Source organism: Dendrobates tinctorius, unplaced genomic scaffold (genome assembly GCF_039654945.1).
Source record: "Dendrobates tinctorius isolate UK_male_01 unplaced genomic scaffold, ASM3965494v1 ptg000073l, whole genome shotgun sequence".
NCBI lineage: Eukaryota > Metazoa > Chordata > Amphibia > Anura > Dendrobatidae > Dendrobates > Dendrobates tinctorius.
In genome coordinates, this window is record NW_027361741.1 from 27773389 (window position 1) to 27795900 (window position 22512).

Sequence of the window (22512 nt, forward strand, 5' to 3'; positions counted from 1 at the left end):
TTAATTTTTGCGGGACGAGTTGACGTTTCTATTGGTATCCTTTTCGGGCACGTGACATTTTTTGATCGCATTTTATTCCGATTTTTGGGACGCAGAATGAACAAAAACCAGCATTTCAAGAATTTCTTTTGGGGGGGGTGCGTTTACACTGTTCTGCGTGCGGTAAAATTGATAAGGCGGTTTTATTCTTCGGGTCAGTACGTTTACAGCGATACCTTATTTATGTGGATTTTTTTTTTTTGGCGCTTTTATGCAATAAAAACAATTTTATATTAAAAATAATTATTTTTGCGTTGCTTCATTCTGCGAGGTATAACTTTTTTATTTTTTCGCTAATGATGCTGTGTGGCGGCTTGTTTTTTGCGGGACAAGACCATGTTTTCAGCGGTACCATGGTTATTTATATCCGTCTTTTTGATTGCGCGTTATTACACCTTTTGTTCGGCGGTATGATAATAAAGCATTTTTTTTGCTTCGTTTTTTTATTTAAGGGGTTCGCTAAAGGGGTTAACTAATGGGACAGTTTTATAGGGCAGGTCGTTACGGACGCGGCGACACTAAATTTGTGTACTTTTATTGTTTTGCTTTTTTTATTTCCTAAAAATTAATTTATTAGGGAATTTTTTTTTTTTTTTAAACTTTATTACAATGTCCCAGGGGGGGACTTTCGCTGATTTGTCACATCACAGATCGCTGTGACATCAGCGATCTGTCACAGGCAGTGCTGCAGGCTTCCTCATGCAGGCGCTTTGCAGGCATGAGGAAGCCGCCTCCCTGCAGGCCCTCGAACGTCCCCGCCGCCATTTTGTATCCGGGGACCTGCAGGGAAGGAGGCCCCCGCAGCAGCGCTGCACATTGTGCGTCTCAGGGAAGCACGGAGGGAGCCCCCTCCCTGCCGATGGTTCCCTAAACCCCCGGTACATTGGAATCGTGTTTGATCGCAGTGTGCCAGGGGTTAAGGTGTCGGGGGCGGTCCGTGACCGCCCCTGACACATAGTTCCGGGTGTCAGCTGTGATAATCAGCTGACACCCGGCCGCGATCAACGGCGCTCACTAAGTGAGCGCTGCTGATCGCTATGACGTACTATCCCGTCCATGGGCATAGGGGCCCGGGTCCCATGGACGGGATAGTACGTCAGATGGCAGAAAAGGGTTAAATACGAAATGATCTAGTTCATTATTGGATATGCATTTTGTTTTGTTTAAACCCTCGTACTAACTTCACTTTCATCTGTCTTCACAGATAAATGCCAGTCATTGATTGAAAATGTTAGCAACGCCTTTGAGAAAGGTATGGTACATCTTTTTCTTTTCTCTTCAGAACTGTTTTTCCTGTTTCTACTATTGCAATGTTTACCAAGGGTTTGAGAATAGTATAATTTATACTATACGATATGTACAGTGGACTAATGACATCTAGTGGCTAATTGTAAAACTGCAGCGTTGTGCTGTACATTGCAATTTTACGTTGCCCAATAGTTTACAATCGTGATGAATAGGTGTACTATATAGTGAATATGCATAATTATGGGAATGTTTTTAATAACGTATGCATATTCTACCCTTAAGAACCGGGCCTAATGTCTCCTTAACATCCATACAACTTTTTGTTCTTTTTCCCCTCTTCTTCCATGATGACACCACCTGAGCGAGAGTGTGCGCCCATCAAGGACAGGAAACCTAGTGAATAAAAGGGCGGTATCTCTCCTCTGCATCAGTTAGGTTCCCCCAAGGACAGGAAACCAAGAGGTGAAGGACAAGTCAAGATGGAGCTTACCTAGGTCTGGTGGTTGTCTGTAGGATCCTGGATACCAACAGATCTGGAGATGCCACACTGACCAGGACATCGGGGTGTGCAGTTGCGTGCAAGCAGAGACATCTTTGCCATAAAGTCTCTGGCTGACACGCTGTCCCGGGTTTGTGCATGCTGGGCTGCGCTGGTCGGTGTACCCCGTGTCGAGTGCGTCGGAAAGCAATTGTCGCCCAGGTCTGTGTAGGGCGCGTCTTGATGACGTAGCAAGCCGGTAAGCGATGCGTTTAATTCCAGGTCTGCACATTCGCAGTGCCTGCAGGTGGCTCTCTGCAGACAGCTTGGTGGAAGAAAGATTCTGACCTGGTGATTTCCTGGGATGGTCCTAAGCGGGAGGTGGGGGTGTGGCATCCCTCCATTATATAGTGGAGGCGTAGCCATAGGATCGCAGAGGCTTGCAGTTTTCATCTTGATGTAATGGAAGTGCTTGAGGCTCAGCAGCAGCCGTGCCAGTGGCAGTAAGACCAGCCAGAAGGCAGGTCATGAGTCCACTGCCTCCAGAGTAGAACGATCATGTGAATTGATCCAGCCTCCATCCCTGGTACCCTACATTGAACAGCAGAGTGGTGAGTGAGCTTTGTGATCGTTCACTATGTTAAATAGGTCCTTTTTCTCTCTGTACTAGGACAGGCCTAAGAAATGTAATGTCAAGCTTAAAAATAATGTGCACTGTGTAGAGAAAACCTATCTAGCACGTATATGAGGAGACTATGCCCCGATTGTATTCAGAAGACCATCTTTGAAGAAACCCCTAACTTAGCCATTGATTTAAAATCTTTAATTAGGGCAGAAGTTAGACTCCCTTAAGTCGCTAATTCAATAGGAAAGGGATAAAAGGGCAAAAAAGATGCAAATGGCAAATGCAGATGAAATGGTAGTGACGGAGGATGGGGATGAAGCAGACTCTACTTCATCCTCATCCTCTGATAGTGATACAGGTGGTAGGCTGTGTTTTTCTCCGTTGGAAGACACTGATAAATTAGTAAAAGCCGTCAGAACCGCTATGGGCATATCGGACACTAAAGCCCCAAGAACAGTCCAGGACATTATGTTTGTGTGTTTAGAACAAAAGAAAAGACGCACATTTTCTGTTAATGAGAAAATTGACATGCTCATTAATAGGGAATGGAGAAAATGTGAGAAAAAGGGGCTGCTGCCCTCCTCATCCAAAAGAAGGTAACCATTTGATGAGGAAGAAGTAACCAGGTGGGAAAAACCCATAAGATTGACGTGGCGGTGGTCAAGTCGCCCCAAGAAATCTACCTTGCCCTTTTGAAGATCTGGGGACTCTTTAGGATCCTCTGGATAAAAAAACTGGAAGTACCATATATCTAAAGCAGACATAGGAGCCTTCAACGGGGGCATTAAAACCAGCTATGGCGGCAACCTGCACAGCCAGATCATTGATGATTTGGTTGCAGTATTTAGGGGATAAGATCCTGGCCAATCTCCCGTTAATGCAGGGAGCTGCTGCCTTCCTCGCAGACTGGGTGAGATTGGCAGCCATATGAGAAAACTTATCTAATGCTGCACATAGAGCCCTATGGCTCAAGAGCTGGTCTGGGGATGTCCAGTACAAGACCAAGCTTTGCTCGCTTCTGTGCTAAGGAGAATTTTGCTTCGGACGAGCACTAGACAATATACTAAACACAGTGACAGACAGGAAGAAAGGAGTCCCCAGTGTGTCTATACCACATTACAGGAATTCCTTTAGTAAAAGAGGGTATAATCGAAGCAAATTCCCTACGGAGTAGGGTAAATTGAAATAAGGAAGCCAGAAACATGGAGGCTTCATGTTTGGGGCCTTTTCTTCTTAGTCTAGAAAGCCTTCCAAGCAACTGGCTTTCCCATGTAGCAAGAAGGTTGTCTCACTTCCTGCCTGCCTGGGAGAAGATTTCATCCTGCGCCTGGATTGTTGTGATAGTAAGATCAGGGCTAAATCTGTTCTCCAGCACACCTTCAGAATATAATCTCACAGGGAACAATTTGTTCTGGAGATGGAAGTGTCGAACCTGGTGCAGAAGCAAGTCCTGATGGCGGTATCCGTGCAGGAGTAAGTGAAGGGATTCTATTCTCCCCCGTTCCTAATAATAATAAAAAAAAAAAACACCTTCAGGACCATAGTGAACCTGAAAGGGTTGAACAAGTTTCTAGCCTACAGGCCCTTCAAGATGGAGTCCTTAAAGATGCTGTTTCAGAGTGTTACATAAGTGTGCTAGACCTGAAGGACATCCCAATTCATGTGGAAGATCAAAATTTCTGGAGCTTGTAGATCTGTTTTTACGAAGTCTCAAAGCTTCACTACCCTTTTAGTAGCAATATTGCTCATGTTGATAAAAATGGCTTCCGGACAATGCTCTTGGTTTTTGGTGGCTATTAAATAGAGTCGAAAGGGTAGCTTGTGAGTCCAACAGATTCTAGTCAATCCCTCACCTTTGGATAGCATATTGAACTGGTCTGCATTAAGCATCTATGTCCCTGTGGTCCTCTTGACAAGGGGTGTAAACTGTGGCGCTAATCAGAATGCCAAATTAAGACCAGTTGATTTTCCCAGTCTGGGATCATATGATGAACTGCTAAGCATTTAAGCTGAAAAACATCTACAGCTCTGTTCACCCACCTAGGTGCAAGCTGGACATGGCTGCGCTAAACTGAATAAAACCACCGTAAGTTCAGTTAAGGCTCCTAGCTGGAGTCTCCAAATGGCCTTCTGAATGCTAAGTGATTTCAACTCTCAATTCCCCAATCTTGTGCCAAATCGAGCGGCATTATACCGGTGTGTCCTCCTAACGGAGGTGCGAGTTGAACTTGCCGGTGGGGGGGCTGATAAACCACCAGTTGTCCCAATCTACCTTCCAGATATGGAGTAGTAGGGTAAACTTAATTGTGCCAAGTCAGGCGTCACTCTACCGGCCAAGTCAGCCGTCACTCTACCGGCCTGCCCTCCTAAGGGAGGGGCGCACTGGACACGCCGGTAAAGGACTGATGAACCAACAATATCTTAGTCCATCCCCCTAATAAATGGAGTTGCAGGAGAGACATGGTTACACGGGATATGGTAAAAATATTTCAAGACCAGTGTATCCTCCCGGTTAAAGTGGGAAAATTGACTGGGAATTAAGACTGTGGAGCCCTTTTACCCAATAAATATTTTGTGAATTGAAGTCATAAACTGGTAGATTCAACTAAGCGGTGAGCTGGTAAAATATCCAGTCTGTGAACTCTTAGGCTATGTACCCATGTACGCAGAAAATTCCTGACTGAAAACCGGACTCCTTTCCAGAAAACGTGCGTTTTTTGCGTGTTTTTATACGTTTTTTTCCGGAGCATCCCCAGTCTCATAGAAAATAGTTAGAAATGCGGCTTTTTCCGCTAAATTAACGAGCATGCTGCGTTTCTTACCACAATGCGTTTTTTTTTACGCGGAAAAAAACGCATTAATATGCACAAAAGTGCAGAATTCATTAAAATGAATGGGATGCTTCTTTTAAGTGGTTTTGAAGCGTTTTTGCCGGTAAAAACGCTTAAACTCGAAAAAAACGCTTACGTATGCACACACCCTTAGAGTAATAGGACAACAACTCTTCAATAAACCTATAAAGGGAGGAGTCAATGGATGAGTTAAAATGTCCCCTTACCTGTGAGACTCCTGTGGTGAATTAGAAGACTCTTCCCTAGTTAAAACGAATCCCTTCACACTGAGGTAAGACCATCCTGATTATTACTCAAGCACAGGATGATATGTCCTTAAGATTTTAACGGGAAACTCGGGTATTAGCATAACACCATCTAGTACAATATGAGATCAATATCTCTTTCTGACTGAGTCAATTATTCAGGGAAGAAAAAAAAGTGGTTATTTTGCATTTGAACTATTTTCAACTAACAAATCTTCACTTTTGAATTGTATTTTTAGCGTTCATTTAAGACGCAGAATTGATCCCATTATAAAGAGGCTACATTCTATCATCCCATTATTTTTTTATTCTATCATCCCTGCATGATTAGTGGATCCTGGCTCTTCTTTATTTGGAATAGCTCAGATTTGGGGTTTGTCCCTTCTAGTGGTGTCAGCTCTTAGTACATGGCTAGGACGCGGTATCCTGAATTTCCCCATGATGGAAATCTCAAACTATAAGTGATTGGCCTAAATATATTTCTTGGGTGGACTTAACGTTACATCCAGAAGGATACAACAAACTACTAAATATTTCTGCTGGTTTCTGGAACCCCTCTGGCATTCTGGGATTCTCCGTCTACACTTGGTAGCATAGAGTTGGGTAGAGTTTGAACAACTGTTTGATCATTTACAATAGAAGTCTCTTACAGGCCAGATCTTGGATTTATGGGGAGCCCTCAATGAAAAATGTCAACAATATTAGGGTAGAAACCCTATTCAAAGCCTTGTTAAGCTTACCAGGTTCTTTTGAATCGCTTAACTTCTCCTTTCATTAACATTTTCATCTTTAGTACCAGTTTCTATATACTTAAGTTGTTGATTAGGTGATAAGTACAGCATATCTAATCAAACGGGGAAGATAACCAACCATACATACATGTAAGTGAAATCTCAAAATATAGGCCCCATCTCTGGAGGAAAGAAACAGAGGAAAAAGTTGTAAACAGTAAAAATTCCTTTTTTTACTCTTGTTGGAGCTCCAAATCAATAGATCTAACTCTTATCAAGATAATATCTCTAAAACTTTCACAACCTTCCTTCCTGAAGCACTATTCGTTGAACAAGGAGATTCTGGGGATCTTTCATCAGGGGGAAGATCCCATAGGCGTTTTCCTTCCTTATCAGAAGATTACTTGGTTATCGTTTCTTGTGCGCTGTCATAGATGAAGGGGAAAAAACAATAGTTACTTACTGAAAACTTGATTTTTCTGAAGCCCATAACAGCTCCTTAATTTTCCCTCCTGGCTTATGGTGGTTCTCAATCTTCTCACAATGAAGAATGGGCTTGAGTGAATGTGTAAATAAGAATAATGATTATAAATTAGGTGACTCTTACTTGACTCCTTAGTGACCACATTGAAGGGGGAAGTGGGAGTTGCCTTTTTATTTTGTGATCGGGGCTTCCTTTCCAGTAATAGGGGGATCCTACACTCGTGTGCTGTCATGGGTTTCAGGATAATCAAATTACTGATAAGTAATTATTATTTAAATAAAAAAACAATTTGGGAGCTGGAATGAGCAAAAAAAGCAGTAATTTTGGATTTAGGTTTCTTATCACTATTCAGCAATATTGACATGAGAACAATTTTTCTGCAAGTTGATACAATAATGGCAATTCCAAATTTCTTTAGCCTTTTGTGTTTTAAAACTTTTGTTAAGGGCTTATTTTTTATAGGACAAGCTGTAGTCTTGACTAGCTTTATAGTTCATTACTTTATTTTACCTCCACTGTGCAGGATAAATACATATATAGTTTTAAAGTATGGGTCAATACCATTTCAATTCATAACTTTTCATGTAATCCCAGATGGATCCACTGATGCTGACATTAGGGCATTGTGGAGGCCATATCATCACTTCCAGTACTCCCTGTTCATTTTTTACACTAGCAATAGTTCCTAATGACATTAGCTGTATGTTTAGGGCTGTTGTCTTGTGGCAGAACACATTTGGAGCCAATCAGATGCCTCCCCTGATTGAGGACTTGGGACACCATTAATCCTCACCAAATGAAATGTAGCCCCAAACTTGTGAGAAACCTCCAGCATGCTTTAGTATTGTCTGCAGACACTCACTGTACTGCTCTCCATCCCCTCGATGACAAACTGCCTTCTGTTCCAGCCAAATATTTCACATTGACTCATTAGTCCAGAAGCTGCTACAATCTTTTTGCACTCCAGTTCCTAGGCCTTGTTGCTATGTTGAATTTGGTGTATGGCCTCAATTCTTCCATGAAAATCACTTCTGGCCAGACTTCTGTGAACAGTAGATGGGTGAAGTTGGGTCTCACTTCTTGCTGATAGTGCTGCTGGACATCTTCCAATTTTGAAGAGAAGTAAACATGATGTAGCTTTCATCTTCTGCACTGTTTCCTTGGCCGACCACCGCATCTACGGTCCTCAACAGTGCACATTTCTTGGTGTTCTCAATTCTAAGAATTGCATGTTTTTTACATGTTGTCCTGAAGGAGTCAGATGGACTCTGATACACGTTGACAAACCACTTTATCCTGATATCTTGATTCTTGGATGGCAATGAAAATCAGCAGTGCAGAGCAAAAAAATCCACCTTCCCTTGTATACTTTTTGAAGAAGTACAAGCAGATACTTACCCATGGTTCAACATCAGGGAGGTGTTTGGCTCCAAATGTATTATGTAGCAGGACAACGATCTCAAAACATTTGTCCCTACTATGTACTGTGTAATGTAATGGCAGTCTGTCTGACCATGCAGGAATATGGTCTGATCATACCACATCTCCTGGGCAAGGGAGGAAGCAAGAGTGTACTCATACAGACATTACAGCACGGAATCACAGCTGATTCTTTCTGTAGGGTAAGAGATTTCCATGACACTTTTAAAAAAAAAAATAAAAAATTGTAGAACTTAGAATAAAATTTAAGATCTATTGACTAAAATGTACTTGGTTCTTTAACCCCTCCCTGACATTTGACATACTCAGCTGACACCCGGCCGTGATCAGCTGCGCTGCCCCACCCCCATGAGCACAGCTGATCGCTATGATGTGCTATACCGTCCATGGGCATTAAGGCCCAGGGCACATGGGCGGTATAGTACATCATAGCGATCAGCTGCACTCACAGGGGGAGCGCAGCTGATCACGGCCGTGTGTCAGCTGATTATCACAGCTGACACCCGGCACTATGTACCAGGAGCGGTCACGGACCGCTCCCGGCACATTAACCCCTGGCACACTGCGATCAAACATGATCGCAGTGTTTCGGAAGCATAGGGAAGCATCGCGTAAGGAGGAGGCTCCCTGCGTGCTTCCCTGAGACCCTCAGAACAACGCGATGTGAATGCGTTGTTCATAGGGCCTCCTCCCTGCAGGCCCCCGGATCCAAGATGGCCGCGGGTCCTGCATGGAGGTGGCTTCTCGGCACCTGCTGAGAGCAGGCACTGAGAGCCTCCCTACACTGCCTATCAGATCAGCGATCTGACTTTATGTAGTAATGTCCCACCCTGGGACAATGTAATAATTTTTTTTTTTTTTTTTTTTACTTTACCGTGTAAAAATAATTTTTAAAAAATTCCTAAATAAAAAAACCCAATAAATTCATTTTTTTATGTAAATAAAAGTATACATATTTAGTATCGCTGCATCCGTAATGACCTGCCCTATAAAGCCCCTTAAAAAAGGCAAAAAACAATGCTTTATCATCATACCGCCGAACAAAAAGTGCAATAACATGCGATCAAAAAGACGAATATAAATAAAAAAAACGAGCCGCCATACAGCAGCATCAGTGAAAAAATAGAAAAGTTATAGCTTGCAGAATAAAGCGATGCAAAAATTATTCTTTGTATAAAATTGTTTTTATTGTGTAAAAGCACCAAAACATGAAAAAAAAATAAATAAATGAGGCATCGCTGTCATCGTACTAACCCGAAGAAGAAAGCTGCTTTATCAATTTTACCACATGTGGAACGGTGTAAACGCGCCCCCCCCCCCCCCCAAAAAAAAAAAAAGAAATTCAAGAATTGCTGGTTTTTGTTTATTCTGCGTCCCAAAATCAGAATAGAAAGCGATCAAAAAATGTCATGTGCCTGAAAATGGTACCAATAAAAACGTCAACTCGTCCCGCAAAAAAATAAGACCTCACATGACTCTGCGGGTCAAAATATGGAAAAATTATAGCTCTCAAAATGTGGTGATGCAAAAACTATTTTTTGCAACAAAAAGCATCTTTTAGCGTGCGACAGCTGCCAAACATAAAAACCTGCTATAAATAGTAAATCAAACCCCCCTTTATCGTCCCCTTAGTTAGGGAAAAATAATAAAATTTAAAAAAAGTATTTATTTCCATTTTCCCATTGGGGTTAGGAATAGGGCTAGGGTTAGACTTAGGGGTGTGTTGGGGTTAGTGTTGGAATTGGGGGGTTTCCACTGTTCAGGCACATCAGGGGCTCGCCAAACGCGACATGGCGTCTGATCTCAATTCCAGCCAATTCTGCGTTGAAAAAGTAAAACAGTGCTCCTTCCATTCCAAGCTCTGCCATGCGCCCAAACAGTGGTTTACTCCCACATATGGGGTATCAGCGTACTCAGGACAAATTGAACAATAACTCTTGGGGCCCTGTTTCCCTTGGGAAAATAAAAATTGGGGGTGAAAAGATCATTTTGTGGAAAAAACATGATTTTTTTTTTTTTTAATTCTACGGCTGTACGTTATAAACTTCTGTGAAGCCCTTGGGGGGGTTCAAAGTTCTCACCACACATCTAGATAAATTCCTTGGGGGGTCTAGTTTCCAAAATTGTGTCATTTGTGGGGGATTTCCACTGTTTAGGAACATCAGGGGCTCTCCAAATTCGACATGGCGTCCGGTCTCAATTCCAGCCAATTGTGCGTTGAAAAAGTCAAACAGCGCTCCTTCCCTTCATGCTCTGCCATGCGCCGTAACAGTGGTCCCCCCACATATCAGGTATCGGCGTACTCAGGACAAATTGCTCAATAACTTTTGTGGGCCAATTTCTCCTGTTAACCTTGGTAAAATAAAAAATATTGGACTTGAAGTAATTTATTTGTGAAAAAAGTTAAATGTTCGTATATATATATATATATATATATATATATATATATATATATATATATATATATATATACACACTCACTGGCCACTTTATTAGGTACACCTGTCCAACTGTGTGGCTGATTAGAAATTAAGTCTTAACAATCACATGGCGGCAACTCAGTGCATTTAGGCATGTAGACATGGTCAAGACAATCTCCTGCAGTTCAAACCGAGCATCAGTATGGGGAAGAAAGGTGATTTGAGTGTCTTTGAACGTGGCATGATTGTTGGTGCCAGAAGGGCTGGTCTGAGAATTTCAGAAACTGCTGATCTACTGGGATTTTCACGCACAACCATCTCTAGGGTTTACAGAGAATGGTCCGAAAAAGAAAAAAAATCCAGTGAGCGGCAGTTCTGTGGCCGGAAATGCCATGTTGATGCCAGAGGTCAGAGGAGAATGGGCAGACTGGTTCGAGCTGATAGAAAGGCAACAGTGACTCAAATTGCCACCCGTTACAACAAAGGTAGGCAGAAGAGCATCTCTGAACGCACAGTGCGTCGAACTTAGAGGCAGATGGGCTACAGCAGCAGAAGACCACACTGGGTACCACTCCTCTCAGCTAAGAACAGGAAACTGAGGCTACAATTTGCACAAGCTCATCGAAATTGGACAGTAGAAGATTGGAAAAACGTTGCCTGGTCTGATGAGTCTCGATTTCTGCTGCGACATTCGGATGGTAGGGTCAGAATTTGGCGTAAACAACATGAAAGCATGGATCCATCCTGCCTTGTATCAACGGTTCAGGCTGGTGGTGGTGGTGTCATGGTGTGGGGAATTTTTTCTGGGCACTCTTTGGGCCCCTTGGTACCAATTGAGCATCGTTGCAACGCCACAGCCTACCTGAGTATTGTTGCTGACCATGTTCATCCCTTTATGACCACAATGTACCCAACATCTGATGGCTACTTTCAGCAGGATAATGCGCCATGTCCTAAAGCTCGAATCATCTCAGATTGGTTTCTTGAACATGACAATGAGTTTACTGTACTCAAATGGCCTCCTCAGTCACCAGATCTCAATCCAATAGAGCATCTTTGGGATGTGGTGGAACGGGAGATTCGCATCAGGGATGTGCAGCCGACAAATCTGCGCCAACTGTGTGATGCCATCATGTCAATATGGTCCAAAATCTCTGAGGAATGCTTCCAGCACCTTGTTTAATCTTTGCCACGAAGAATTGAGGCAGTTCTGAAGGCAAAAGGGGGTCCAACCCCTTACTAGCATGGTGTACCTAATAAAGTGGCCAGTGAGTGTATATATATAATTTTTTTTTTTTTTTTTTTTAAACATTCAAATAATTCCTGTGAAGCACCTAAAGCGTTAATAAAATTCTTGAATGTGGTTTTGAGCACCTTGAGGGGTGCAGTTTTTAGAATGGTGTCCCTTTTGAGTTTTTTCTAACATATAGACCCCTCAAAGTGACTTCAAATTTAAAGTGATCCCTAAAAAAAAAGTGTTGTAAAAATGAGAAATCACTGGTCAACTTTTAACCCTTATAACTTCCAAACAAAAAAAAGAAATTGGTTAAAAAAATTGTGCTGATGTAAAGTAAACATGTGGGAAATGTTAGTTTTTTGTGTGCCATATCTCTGTGTGATTTAAAGGGCATGAAAATTCAAAGTTGAAAAATTGCGACATTTTCTCCAAATTTCCGTTTTTTTTTTCACAAACTCAAGTTACATCAATTAAATTTTACCACTAACATGAAGTACAATATGTCACGAGAAAACAATGTCAGAATCACCGGAACCATGGACGCGTTCCAGAGTTATTACCTCATAAAGGGACAGTGGTCAAAATTGTAAAAATTGGCCCGGTCATTAACGTGCAAACCACCCTTGGGGGTTAATTAAAGGGGTTTTTCCATGAATAATTTTCAGAGTAAAGAAGAACAAGGAGTCCCGAAAGTGATAGTATGGTCTGATCTGAACACTGAGCATGTCTGGTAAAGCATGAAGTGACAGGTTTTGAACAAGATATCTGTGGTTAGTTATACAAGATGTTTGCAGCAACCTCTGTGTTTAGTTACTTCAAAAACTTTGTGCAAGTGTACATAGAATAATTGATGCTATTTCAAAGGCAAATGGTGGTTATTTCAAATATTAATTTGATATAGATGTCTCTATTAGCACTTCTGTTTTTTTAGCATTATTACTTTGCAGCATCTGCCCCACACCTGCTTAAAACTTTGCACAGTATTGTATGTATTAGGCCTCTGTCATACACGCTTGTTTTTAGGTCCAGTTTAGACTGCTATTTAGAGCAGTGAGTCATATGTATGTATTCTGTCCTAAGTCTGGTAGGCGTGAAAGTACTGTCTTGTGTGCCAAGGCTGATATCACAACCATGCTTATTGTGACTTTGCTCTTTCTCTAGGGGATCTTGAGTATGCTAAAATGCTGTTAACCAAGATGAAGTACTATTCAAACCTACTAGATCAAGTGAAGAAGAAAATGGTTCCATGACTTTGGCACTCCTGCTGCTTGTAGACAGTGCCTTTGTGTAGTAAGATGTAATGCTATGAGCGATCTCTGGTACGATCACCACCACGAACACTACACTTTACACTTGCACTACTCCTCAATAATAGAAGGTTTGGTATGGAAGGACTGTTGCTCACATATTTAATACAACCAAGTTTTCGTGTTTGCTGCTTGAGGCAGGATGATTTTATCTGATTGAAATATTATCACCTTGCTTTTATTTTGTTTTTAATATTTTCATGTAGTTTTTTTCTGTCTGCTACATAACTGGTTCGATTAATGTTTGGGTTTGACAACTTGTCTAGTGCATTATAATAAAACTGGATAATGTCATTTTACTAGTAATATCAGGTTCATTTCTATACAGTGCCTTGTGATGGTATTCAGCCCCTTGGTGGATTTCCTTTTTTGCTCTATTACAGCACAGATTTTTTTACTTTTTTGGGGGAGTTTACAATAGATATTTATATAGCGCCAACTTATTCTGCAGCACTTTACAATTAAGCAGAGACATATACAGACAATAAATTGAATTCAAGGTAGGGCAGTTCAACAGTTACATTAGGAGTGAGGTTCCAGCTCGCAAGCTTACAATCTACAAGGAAATAGGGGGGCACAATAGATGAAAAGTGCAGGTAATTTCAGATCCAGCAATTGTAATAAATAGGGATTTTCATATAAAACTCCATGATCCTGTCATCAGCCAGTGTGTTTACGTTCAATTATCAGGTGCTGTTAACATATGCATGGAGGGTGTGGAGACACATGAATAGGAGGGAGCAGATTCTGAACAGTATTTAGAAGGCGGGAACAGGTGAGACTTCTGTCAGTGAGTTGAGATGATAGGCTTGTTTTAAAGACATGTTTGTCATCTGGGGTAGTGCATTCCAGAAAACTGGCGCAGCACAACTCTTGGAGACGACGAGGCTAGGTTCAAATTATGGAGGATGTTGGTCTTCAATCTGTTTGATAACGGAGGGAACGTGTAGGGCGATAGAAAATGACAAGGGTTTTTTTATTTTTGATTTTTACCTCTGTTTCTTCTAAGAGCCATAACTTTATTTTTTTCTGTCAGCGTAGACATACAAGGATTTGTTTTGTAGGACAAGCTGTGAAGTTTTTTAAGTTTTTCACACCACTTGTGTGGTAAGAAAGTTATTAAAAACATGATTGTCCAGGTGAGTGTGATTACAACAATACCAAACTTAAATCTTTTTCTTTTAAGTGGAAAAAAAAGTGAGACTGAACTTGTAACAAAAAAAAAGTTGCCTTGTCATTATTTTCAGGGAGTCTTTTTTTAAATTATTTTTTTTCAGTGATAGAGCTGAGTGAGGGCTCGTTTTTTATCTTAATGAGCTAACATTTCTATTCGTACCAATTTGGGATATATACGATCACTTTTTGTTGTATTTGTTTTAGGGAGGTGACCAAAAAGTACAATGCTGGCTCCGTCCACCCCTTTACTGTTTACCATACACATGAAATTTTATATTTTGACAGTAATTTTACGGATGCTGTGATACGATATATGTATCTTTTACCTTTTAGTTTTTAAAAAAATATTTCTAATTTCCTGCATTATTTTTAGTCCAATGGGGAAACTGCAATAGTTTGATTGCTTTTTCTATATACTGTAGTACTCCAGGATAGCAATATATTGGAAAAATTATGGTCTGCTATGGAGCTCCACATGTGGCTGAACCACAAGAGTACTGATGCCTGGAGAAGAACAGGCTAGGAAATTTAGTCCATGCAGTGTGTTCCCTAACCCCAAATGGGTGGAGAAATGGCCACCTGCCCTGTAATCCTTGAAAATGGATGATTTGATTCATATAGCAATGGTCACCCTAGAGGCAGTCGAATCTCCACCAGAGCACACCGGGATGACCACAAGACACCCGAACAGAGCACTAAGACAGGGATTGCAGCTCAATGTCAGATTGTGGGGGCCTCTCTGGAAGATGAGGTGCATCTCCTAAAGGAAGGAGACCAATCTCCTCCTGAAAAGGGAGAGAATCCCACTAAGGTGAAAGGAAGGAGTCTCCATATTACTGTCCCAGAGAAGATAATTACTAGAAAATGGAAAAAAAAAATCACTAGAAAGCCGAAATAGAGGGTTCTCTCTGATTCATGAAAGTGGGAAGGGTAACAGGCCGCACTAGATATCTCCCGGATCCTGGGAAATAAGACGGTGGCCATGACGTTACCCTGCCTGGACAGACAGCCCTGATTCATGGCCTACAAATTAAATTTTGCTGGACCAGGAAAGCCAAGGCAGAAAACTAGCTTTTGGGAGTCTGTCCTAGCTCAATATATGTATGCAAAAATTTTAAAAAATATTGCCATGCAAACACTGCCCATAGGTTTTTACCTATTAAGCAGTTGCTAAGTTAAACAGCAGAAAAGTGGCAATCCTGCCGGTAAACTAAATTACCAAAAATTGGACAGAAGAGGATAGCTGGTGTCTGAGGGCATTGCCACGATGAACAGTGGTTCTGGACTCAAACTGCAGAATCCAGAGCAGAACCAGTCTTCAAAATATTCAGACCTAGCTAGAAAAGAGGTAATCCTGCCCAGACATATGGAAGAGCCCAGACATCTGCTGTGACCCATCACCTGCCGGGGGAAGCTCTATCGTAGGTGGTACGCTACTTCGGAGATTCTCAGTATCTCCACATGCACTAGGGCTCAAGGCAGTGTATCAGAAGTGGATACACTGAACATTCTGCAGTAACACCAAAATTAGATAAATTTGTCAGGGCTCCAAAAAGAGGTGAAATGATGTGGAATCACTGACAGTACTTTCCAACCCAAGCTTCGACTGTAGGTGAACTGGACTAGGATATGGTGGAGACAGACAGCATAAAGGATAACGTAAAGTACTAAACAAGCCGCCTGAAAAGGGAGGCCTCACTAGTCACCCAATGCAGCTAACCAAGTACTGCCCTTATCAGGAAACATCAATCCTGGTGCATCTGATCAGCGGTCTATTTGATGACGACTCCTAAATGAATGTAAGCCGAGTAAAAAAGATCTGCTGAGTAAGTCTGTAACACCTGTCTCTAGAATTGGAGGAAATGTTCCTACTAAAGGCTGGAGTTAAGAGAAAGCCATCATTCTTCAGAGAAAAACTGAGGGCTATGTGGATTGCTTAAGGGATGTACTATGATGAGAGGTCTCTTCCTGAGACAAAACACTGGCTGGAAGTTGGAGAACTGCACAGAAATCCTGCAACTTCTCCAAACCCAAAGGTTTATGTTGATAGGTCTGACCCACCTAGGAAAGGATCTGAGACCTGTTGTTCTCCTGAATTACCAAGGGATCTGAATTAGCTGGGCCGCCTCACCTAGGATGAGTTCAAGGCACTGGTACATGTGTGCAAGCGGTATCCGCTAGATGGAAATTTGCCCCAGGTTGCTTTTATGATTAGCCGTACAAAAAGGCCTTTCTTTTGCAGTCATGACCTGCTGAGAAAAAAAAAAAGGTCAGAACAATGCCTCTGTAATTTGCAAAACTAACTGTCTCAGCCTGACTGACTCTGACTAGACATCTATCGTGAAAAATGGTCAGGATATCATTAGTGCTGGTTACATGCTACCCTAAACTGACAAGTCGGAGTTCAATGGGCTGATTCTTCTAAGGAAGAGATCAGTCTACTATTGTGATCCACCCTGCAAGAGATCTTGCTTAGTTGAACTAGCTAAGGTAAGTTGAAAGCACCCTGCCTGGTCTGATTTCATGCAGTATGGCTCCCTTTTGCAATATGACCAAAAAATAAGACACTCGTTATAAAGTCAGACTCTAACTCTTTTAACAGTCAAGTTCGCTTGCGTGGTCATGTCATTTCCTTCTGAGGAGCTCTACCAGAAAATTGACCCCATTGTGCGGGTAGATATGAGCGATATTAAAGGCGCAAACTGATACCACCCAAATCTACCCTTAAGGGAAAGACCTTTATAGCTGCCCTCACCAGACATACTGCTGACAGGACAGCTGTAATCAAACTGGAGCATTTTCCAGATACTGTGACTCATCTCAACAATACATCCCTCTGAGTGCAATCTGTTTGTTGTTCTGACCTTCATTGGAAAGTAGTCCGAGCACGAGACGATACCACTCACGCTGTCTGAATTGCCCGACACCAAGAGGTTGCACTCCAACGAACTTTATTCTAAAATCAATGTAGTGAATTTGTCCTGTTTCACCATTAACAATAACCAATTGAATTTGCTGTCTAAAGGTCTTGGTTATGCTCCGGAGTTTCACTTTAACTTTTTCAATACAGTATTGGATGTAAACCGTTTGTCAGGGGTCTCTCAGTCAAAAGACATTTTTTTCAAGGAACCATTGGAAGCTAATGATATGGATTCAGCAATGACACCCAGTGAAGATATGCTTGTTTATATGAAATGGGATGATCAAATTTGTATTTGAGTTCCTCATATAGCAAGTAGAATAATAGTGGTTAAGTCTTTACAGGATAATCCTGAATTGGTAATAAGAAAAGCAGATAAGTAGTTGTCCTGTTGAACAAAACCCTATATCATATCTTAAATTGCCAAATTCTGGAGGATACTAATACTTATTCTGTTTTGCAAGATAATCCAACATTGAGATTTAATGATGAACTTAAGAAAATTCTTTATGGGTCATTCTGTGGGGGTGTTGTCCGAAAAAGAGGTAGCGTATATGTATGCCAGTGATCCAGTGGTCCCAATTTTCATTTTATACCTAAGCTCCATAAAGAGAGGTTTCCTCCACCCATGAGACGTATTGTCTCTGGTATGGGATCCTTTAGTGAAAAATTATCTGAATGGGTGGACTCCCTCTTACAGCCTGTGGTCCAATTTTGTCCGGGTTACAATTGAGACATGTCATTTATTGACATTTTTGGACCATACTGTGTGGGATGACAAGTTTATGTGGGTTACGTGTGATATAGAATCTTTCTATTCATGTATCCCACATAATATGGGCATATTAGCTGTTTACGAAATGCTGTTCGAGTATTCTACCTACAGCCCTGACTTGATTTCTCTTGTTTGCAAAAACCAACATCAGTTTTTTTGGACCTATTGATCTCTGTGGATGACAGGAATAAGGTAAAAACTGCTTCTTTCTGCAACAAAACTATGGGCAACACCATTTTGAGAGCTTATTCCTGTCATCCCAGACATGTGAGGGTTAATATTCCAAGGGGAGAATTACATAGATCCAAAAGAAACTGCAGTGGCTATGAATTTTATATTCAAGAGAGATGAAATCTGTGCACATTTGAGGGAAAGAGGTTATCAGAATTGGTCTTTGGAAAAAGCAAAAAAAAAAAAAACTGGAAAAAATTCCCAGAACTGACATGGTAAAATTCCATAAAAAAAGACCAAAAAAAACAGGAGAATCAAAAACCTATATTTGTCACCTCCTATGGCGAAGAATACAACCAGATAAAGATGATTATCAAAAAATACTTGCCAATGCTAAAAAGCGATCCTGCTTTGGAAAGTATTCTTCAGGAAGGGTGTTTATTTTCCACAAGGAAAGCTCCTACCCTTTTTAATCTGCTAACACCTAGTATGGTAATGGATAATGCTGTTAAAATGTCCTGGCTGTCTATTAAAAAAAAATTTTAGCTGTGGGGGGTGGCAAATGTGGAGCATGCAAATATGCAGCAAATACCAATCAATTTGTTAAGAAAGTGAGGTCTGAAACAATTGTTATTTGTGACTTTATGAATTGCAGTAGTACATATGTCATATCTATGGTTACCTGCAATATTTGTCATCTCTTCTATATAGGCTGCACAACATGAAAACTCCGGCAGCGCATCAGTGAACACCTTAGGGATTCAGTAAAGAGATGCACCTAATCCCTCTAACGTATCAAAACATTTTTATCAAGTGCACGGTGGTGATTTGAATGGCTTCCAGTTTTTCGGAATGGAAAGGGTCAGTAAGCCCAGAAGGGGCAGAGCTTGGTGACAAAAAAACTTCTTAGCCAAGAAACCCATTAGATCCTGATGATGGAGACCGCCCATCCCGCCGGTTTAAATAAGCGCACAGATATAATATTGTCTTATTAATACTGTTCACTGACTTTTTGACTGTGTATAATGACAGAATCATATTGTTGGTTTTAAGTTCTGGTTAAAGAATTTTAATGTTTGTAGGTGTCAAAAATCTGAACCATGTGATGGGTTTTTTGTTTTTTTTTAAATCCTTGGTCAATTTTAAAACCCTGACTCGCTGGTATAACATTAGGTTATGACCAAGGGGCATATTTGGTCCTGAAATGCATAAACCGATGCCTGGGAGCTCTGCTATTTCTGCCATTGTTTTCTATTGTCGGTTGTCTATGCTTTTATATGAAGATTTTGAAATAAATTTCGTTGGAATGCAACGTCTTGGTGCTGTTTTTTGTTTTTTGTTTTTTTTTTTTTTTACTACTTATTAGATTTTCCTGGGATGGCAGCCATGGACAAAGTGGACAGGTGAGCTGAAAAAATATTTTTTCATTTACTTACACTGTCTGAATCGCCCACCTGACCTTCTCCTCCATAGAAGTGTTTTACTGGGGGTTCAGAGCCACTGAGGAAGGTGATTTGGAGGGCCAGTAGATTGCTAAACATGCTGTACGCTCTCTAGAGAACCCCATCCCACAGGGCTGACCCACACTGGAAAGGAGGTAGAGTGATAAAGGATCACTCCTGCGATGTGCCACCTTACCTGCTGTGTATGAATCACAGAGAAAAGACAATACTTAGTGATGAGCTCACTCGGGTACTGGTATTTATATTTTAAGTACATAGACAACTACTAAAAACATTAAAAATCAATCAGTAGCAAATGGCACACCCCATGAGCAAAATATACACCAATTCAATTTTCTAGAAATCTCACAAAGATATTGAAGGACCAGAAAATCCCAGTATTTATAATGGCACAATCACATAATAACCTTACCTGCTGTGGGAGATGATTCACCTCGTGTCTGAGTTACTCGGCTGTCAAATCTCATTTGGAAGGTTTGATGCACTCTAGATGATGGTCCAAATAACCTCTGAGTTACAAGGTCCTCACTGGGATTTGCCCGACTGTAAGGCTTCAGCTGGTGGGTCTTGACTCACTCTGTAAGGCTGTGTGCACACGCTGCGGATTTTGCCGCAGTTCCGGCCGCTGCGGACCCGCAGCAGTTTCTGCTGCGGTGTACGGTACCATGATTCCCTATGGGAATCAAAAACCGCAATGCAGACGGTGCGGAATTTTCCGCGCGGATTATCTGCGGTTTTCAATCCACAGAAAGAATTGACATGTCAATTCTTTCTGCGGATTGTGCTGCGGTTTGCCATCTGCTCCATTGAGGAGATGAAAAACCACAGCGCAATCCGCAGGTAAAACCGCAGGTCTTTTGACCTGCGGTTTCACCGGATTTTACAAAATCCGCGCGGATGAATCCGCACCTAATCCGCAGCGTGTGCACACAGCCGAAGATAGTCTGAATAACCTCTGGATTGCATTGTCCTCTGTGGGATTCGCCTGACTGTAAAGTCTCAGCTGGCGTGTCTACCCTACTCTGATTGTTAAACAGAATATCCTTTAGGTTGCAGGGTTCTCTGCTAGCTTCGGCCAGCTGTACAGCCTTAGTTGGTAGGTCTGACTCTTTCTTGGAGGTGTTCAGCGTACCAGAGACCAGGAGTAGACTGTTAATTGCCTCACAAGTGCAAATCAGGAATCTGTCACCCTGTCCCTCCATCTAGGAGTGGAGTGTGCAAGTGACCACAAAGGTGCTGACTGTGCCAGAAGTGTAAGTTGCCACAGACTGAACGACTGAGAACCTGCATCTACCTTGGGCTAACTACTGCAATCTCTTGAAGACAAGCTCTCCCAGGTTCTGCCACGATGGGTGCAACTCAACTGCCACAACACACCTAGTATAGGTCGCCTGACTGACCAACAGTTCGCTTGGTCCTGAAGAATGATTGCGGGCAGTGGTTTGAGGTGAAGAAGTGAACAGAGACTGGGCAGTGGCCATAGTGCAAAGGGTGGTAAAGACCCTGGATACTAGACCCAAGGTCTAGGGTACAGAGGAGCTAAGGGCCCATGCAGGTGAAAGGGCACATCATCATACGCAGGTCAAGAGATCCCCTGGGCAGCAATCCGCAGAGGACGAGGGACGTACCAGCAGTGCAATACGGCCTGACCCAAGGGAAACCAAACCTTGCAACACATGCAGGCATACTAGGTAACTAGATGGTGATAGAAGAGGGGCAGCCGCTGGGACACTGTAGGATCCCCCAACAACAACCTACCTGGTCTGAGGGTCGCTAAGGGCAGAGAATCTTGGTGATGCCCTCGAGGAAGCCCTTAGAATGAAACGTGTCGGGTCATAGGCAGGACCACCCGACTCGCTATATGGGTAAGAAACTCTTTTTGCACTTATACCGGTGGTTTGACGGTTGGGTATAGGGTGAAGAGACGGGTTTGTGGTTGGCTATTCAGCTGAGTACTTATACATGTAGGACTTTGCCCCTCTTCTATGACGCTTGGATACTATGTGATGTAATTGGGAACTTTACCCGAACTGTGTCTTAATAGGATTCAGGGACTAAATATAGTCTTCAACCCCAATCCCTGTACTAAACTATACCTGACGATTTTCTACCTCACGGTAGCAGCTGTAAATGTTTTTGTCGGGTGGACTGGCTGCATAGTCTTCCACCATATATGTACTCATCTTTTTGTATCTACTCATGTTTTATGGAAATTATTAATGAATAAAATATTTACAATCTTTTGCACAAAAAATTCTTGTGTGTTCAATAATGAATATTAATAGGATATACCATTTTGGGCATTTTTTTAACTCGTCTGGTGTTTGTAGGTTTGATTATGTATACAATTTTGTATTCATACATAATTGAGGGGATATATGTTTATATATTTTTGTACTGAGTGTTTTATATGTATTGTCTCATGCTCACTTGCCCACATTTCCTTCACATGTTTTTAATGTGATTTTAATTTGCACAATGGTCTATTTGGTATTTTGTGTCTAATAAAGCGTTATTTATTTATGATATCTGCTGTGTGTGTGCACTCTTTCTGCGCTTTTTTTCTCTCTTCGACCATATAGGCGATGAGATTAAACGCCTAAGGCTGGTTTCAGAGCGTTTGGAGGCGCAACGGACGCTCGCTGTGAAGCTCTGCCCCCAGCCACGCCTCCGGTCAGCTCCGCCTATGGGCACATGCCGGTACATGCAGCCTGTGTACCCTATCTTTAGCATTGGGTACGCAAGCCGTGCGCAGGTATGCTTTTGCCGCCGCATGCGTCGTTTTGACTGTGCGCCGACCTGCGGCAAACGCAATGTGTTGCATTTTGGTGCGGTCGGCACACCGTCGAAACGACGCATGTGGCGGCAAACGCATACCTGCGCACTGTCTGCGTACCCAAT

General features: G+C 41.9%; 1 protein-coding gene across 4 annotated transcripts in view; it reads left to right on the plus strand.

Moving 5' to 3' along the window:
- HSCB (HscB mitochondrial iron-sulfur cluster cochaperone) overlaps nucleotides 1-19460 on the plus strand; it is a 47360-nt gene extending 27900 nt beyond the window's left edge. Inside the window, exons 5-8 of one of the 4 annotated variants that reach the window (XR_012233614.1) lie at nucleotides 1244-1291; nucleotides 12961-13118; nucleotides 13797-13881; nucleotides 18860-19460. Coding sequence is in view for 2 of the 4 variants with exons in the window: in XM_073582697.1 (XP_073438798.1) it covers nucleotides 1244-1291; nucleotides 12961-13049 (137 nt within the window). In the remaining 2 variants the exon portion in view is untranslated. Of the gene's footprint in view, nucleotides 1-1243; nucleotides 1292-12960; nucleotides 13406-13796; nucleotides 13882-18859 lie in introns of those variants that run through there. The other 3 variants (XR_012233613.1, XM_073582698.1, XM_073582697.1) reach the window with 3 other exon arrangements.
- Nucleotides 19461-22512: the final 3052 nt, after the last annotated feature.